This window comes from Diabrotica undecimpunctata, chromosome 9 (assembly GCF_040954645.1).
Source record: "Diabrotica undecimpunctata isolate CICGRU chromosome 9, icDiaUnde3, whole genome shotgun sequence".
NCBI lineage: Eukaryota > Metazoa > Arthropoda > Insecta > Coleoptera > Chrysomelidae > Diabrotica > Diabrotica undecimpunctata.
In genome coordinates this window covers 49480811-49484832 of record NC_092811.1, presented here as the reverse complement: position 1 = coordinate 49484832, position 4022 = coordinate 49480811, and the positions used below count along the sequence as shown (strand labels likewise).

General features: G+C 29.7%; 1 protein-coding gene across 1 annotated transcript; it reads left to right on the top strand.

Moving 5' to 3' along the window:
- The first annotated feature begins 825 nt into the window (after window positions 1-825).
- On the top strand, window positions 826-2034 carry LOC140450675 (uncharacterized). Its single transcript, XM_072544341.1, has one exon. It carries the CDS (start codon window positions 826-828, stop codon window positions 2032-2034), a length of 1209 nt encoding a protein of 402 aa, XP_072400442.1.
- Window positions 2035-4022: the final 1988 nt, after the last annotated feature.

The window sequence follows — 4022 nt, the reverse complement described above, 5'->3', positions numbered from 1 at the left end:
ACTGGAGAATCATCAATTCTCAGTGATGATTACAATCCTCCGATTTATCTTGATGAGAATTTCAATTATGAAATTGGTGTTGCAAATTTTGACACTTTTAACAGTATTCCAAATGTCGATATTCATAATAATGTTTTTGTGTGGGGTAAAAACAGCGAATTTACCTTTAAAATTCCTGTAGGTGCCTACGAAGTTGATGATATTATTAAAATTATTAAAAATGAAATGATTCAAACCGCTAGCATAATTAGTATGAAACCCGATATAAATACAAATAGAATTAGCATTAAAAGTAGTGATTGGATTAATTTTGATGTTGATAATTCTATAGGAAGTTTACTAGGTTTCGAAAGAGTTAAACTAACACCAAATAAACTTCATATATCCACGAATGTGGTAAATATTTTAAAAGTTAATACTATCTGTATTGATTGTAATATTGCTGTTGGATCTTTCTTAAATGGAAAGGCTGTGCATATTATTCATCAATTTTTTCCTCAAGTTCCTAATGGGTATAAAATAGTCGAGCAACCGTTAACCATCTTGTATTATCCTGTAAGCAACAAGACGATAAGCAACATAACTGTTCGTGTTTTAGATCAACAAGGAAATTTAGTTAATTTTAATAAAGAGACAATTACTATTCGGCTACATCTTAGAAAAATTGAGTAAAATGGTTTTGCGGTTTCATCAAAGTAATTATCCCAAACATTCCTATAAAAGACGTCATCTCATTAAAACAATTAGTAGAAGGATAACATCTAAGCTGTTAACATCTAAAAATCGTAAATTTTTGAAATCCCTTGGTTATCAAGTTTTAATATAATGGAAATGTTACATGTGTTGGGTCAACCTTTTAGCGATACAACTATTGAAGATTATCAGTATCACACTTATCAACCATATACATCAAATTTAAACTATAATGATGAAATTAGAATTCCTATCCAAGATCTAGACGCCTATACTTTACCATGTAACAGTTATATTTACATTGAAGGTCAAATGTTAACCGATAAAAATCAAGTTCCAACAAAATTTCAATTTATTAATAACGGTATATCATATTTATTTAGAGAATTAAGGTATGAGTTAAATGGTGTTATAATTGATTCTGTACGAAATATTGGTTTAATTTCGACTTTGAAAAATTATTTGTCTCTTAATGAAAATCAGAGTAAACTCTTACAAAATGCTGGATGGTTTCCAAAAGGTGATAAACTGGTAATTGATAATCATGGCAATTTTAACGTATGCATACCGTTAAAAATTTGGTCCGGATTTTTCGAAGATTTTCAAAAAATTATAATAAACATGAGACAAGAATTAGTATTAATACGAGATAAAGATGATATTGATGCTATTATTGCTACAGATGAAACAGAAAAACCAAAAATTGCAATTAATAAACTATATTGGAATGTACCTCATATTTTACCCAATATTAGCGAACAATTGCGATTAAACAAAATAGTTCGTAGTAACATAGAACTACCTATCAAATTTAGAAGTTGGGAATTGGTTGAGTATCCCACTTTAAATAATTCAACACGTCATACTTGGCCAGTAAAAACAACTACAAAGCTAGAAAGTCCTCGACACATTGTAGTAGCTTTCCATGATGGTCGAAAAGGAAAAATGCTGAAAGATATGAGTAAATTTGATCACTGCAATCTAACAAATATCCGTATGTTTCTTAATTCGGAGCGATATCCTTATCAAGATCTCAACTTAGATTTTGACACCAACCGTTTTGCAACGTTGTATGAGATGTTTGCTAATTTCCAAGAATCTTATTATCATATTCAAACTAATCAACCAATATTCAGTCCAGAAGAATTTAAAAAGAATGCTCCTATAGTGCATACTGATTGTTCAAGACAAAAAGAAATAATTCAAAGTGGCTCTGTTGTTTTGAGAATAGAATTTGAAACTAGTAAATCTGTAGGAAACAATGTTTCCGCTTATTGCTTAATATTGCATGAAAAAGAATTCTCTTACAATCCTTTAACTAAAATTGTGAGACAGCAATAAAAGGTCTGTATCATAGTCAAAATGTTAGTTGTTAAAATGAATCTGGTAATAGACGTTCAAGGGTTTAAAATAGAAAATAATAAATTTGTAGTGAAAGAACTTGCTGCTTTTAATGGAACACAAATTTGTCATTATGTATTCAAGTCTCCGTTTCCTATTAGAATGTTGTCTTCCGATTTACACAGACAGGCAACTTGGTTAACAAGAAATCATCACTGCATTGATTGGAATTTTGGTTTTACACCCCTTTATCATTTTGCAAATATTTTAAAGGATATTACACAAAACGCTGATGCAGTTTACGTCAAAGGGTTGGAAAAGAAAAATTATTTAAAAAAATACATTGCTGTTCCTTTATACGAATTGGATGAACAACCATCATTAGAAGTTAAGGAACCTGCTTGTTTTTATCATAATAGTAAAAAATGTATTTGTGCTTTATCTAATGTATTTTGGTTGTATAATACTTTTTTAATGCAAAAATAAAAATATATATTACATTATTTTTGTTTTATTTCTTAGTTATAAATATTGTAAAACAAACAATCAATTGGCATTAAAATCATTTATTAATACAAAAATTACATAGTATACGGTTTAATTTTTCTGCGAAATTTACTTAAGTGTAGTTTACTAAATGATTTAAACATTACTTGCTTGTCTTCGAATTGTTTTATTTTTTCTTTTAGTTCTTTAATTTTTTTCATAAATTCCTCCAATTCTTGTTGTAATGCTTTGTTGTGTTGAAATGAAAACTACAAAATAAAATATATTATTTATTTATTGTATTTACATGTATTTACAGTATCTACCCCTTCATCTTCAAAACAATGTTTAGGTAGAACATCTTTGTGTTGATGTAAAAAATCAGTCAGCCCTAGATTTTTAATTTTTTTTAAAAAGCAACACATGCATATTTTATTAGATAAATAATCTTCGCAGATTCTCGCTCCCGTGTAATATGTTGCTGATTTTTTATTACAATCTTCTACCGTATATCTTCTCATTCTTATGGTAGCTCGCTCGGCTTCGTATTCAAAATCGTATGCCTTTTCATTCAAAACCCATTGCAAATTTCGGACAGCTTCAGCTACGTTGAGAGTTTTTGTACCATCTAAACATGCATCCATGACTAAATTCTAAAAATTGATAATGTTAGCAACAATATTGATTGAAAAATATTTATTACCTTTCTAATCTCACGACGAACAAAATTTTACTAAATTTCTGAAAATTATTTACTGTTTAACTTATATTACGACGAACTAAATGTTACTAAGGATCGCTTTTAAAATCCCCAATTTATGTAGTTTACATTTTAAACACTGCGCATGCCTTAGTTGCTGAGTAGAGGTGACCTTGATTTACATAAATAAAAAGTAAGTTTGATGTTTAAGAACATTAACAGGTTAATAGCAATGGAGTGTTGTCACAAAGCAAAATTAATGGCTCAACATCCGCAAAAACCTTTGTACAAGTTTACTGAAGCAGAATTAGAAAACTTTACCCTACCATACTTTAGAAAATGTGTGGAACCGTTGGAATTACTTCGATCTTGGTATAAATTACCCACAAAAGCAGTTCAAGATTTTGAAGTTCAGACTCGTCTGCCATGTTTTGTACATTTTAATCGTCCCGAGTGGAGAACAGAAATTGAAGGTACAGCACCGGCGCAATCCAGTTGTCATTTATGTAAGTCTGCACTTGAAAATTTAAGAAATATGTATAACAGTGTAATAAATAGTTAATAAATAATTATTTTTTAATAATAGTTTTTATTATACTAATATCCTATCCTAACCTTGACTGTCACTGTGACCTTGAACTTGATCATTATACGATCTTTAATCTCATTTACGTGACCTTAAACTTGACCTTTGGGTGATCTTGAACTTGACCTCCACGTGACCTTGAACTTGACCTTTTGCGTGACCTTTACCTTTACGTGACCTTGGATTTGGCCTTTGTGTAACCTTTACCTCCATGTG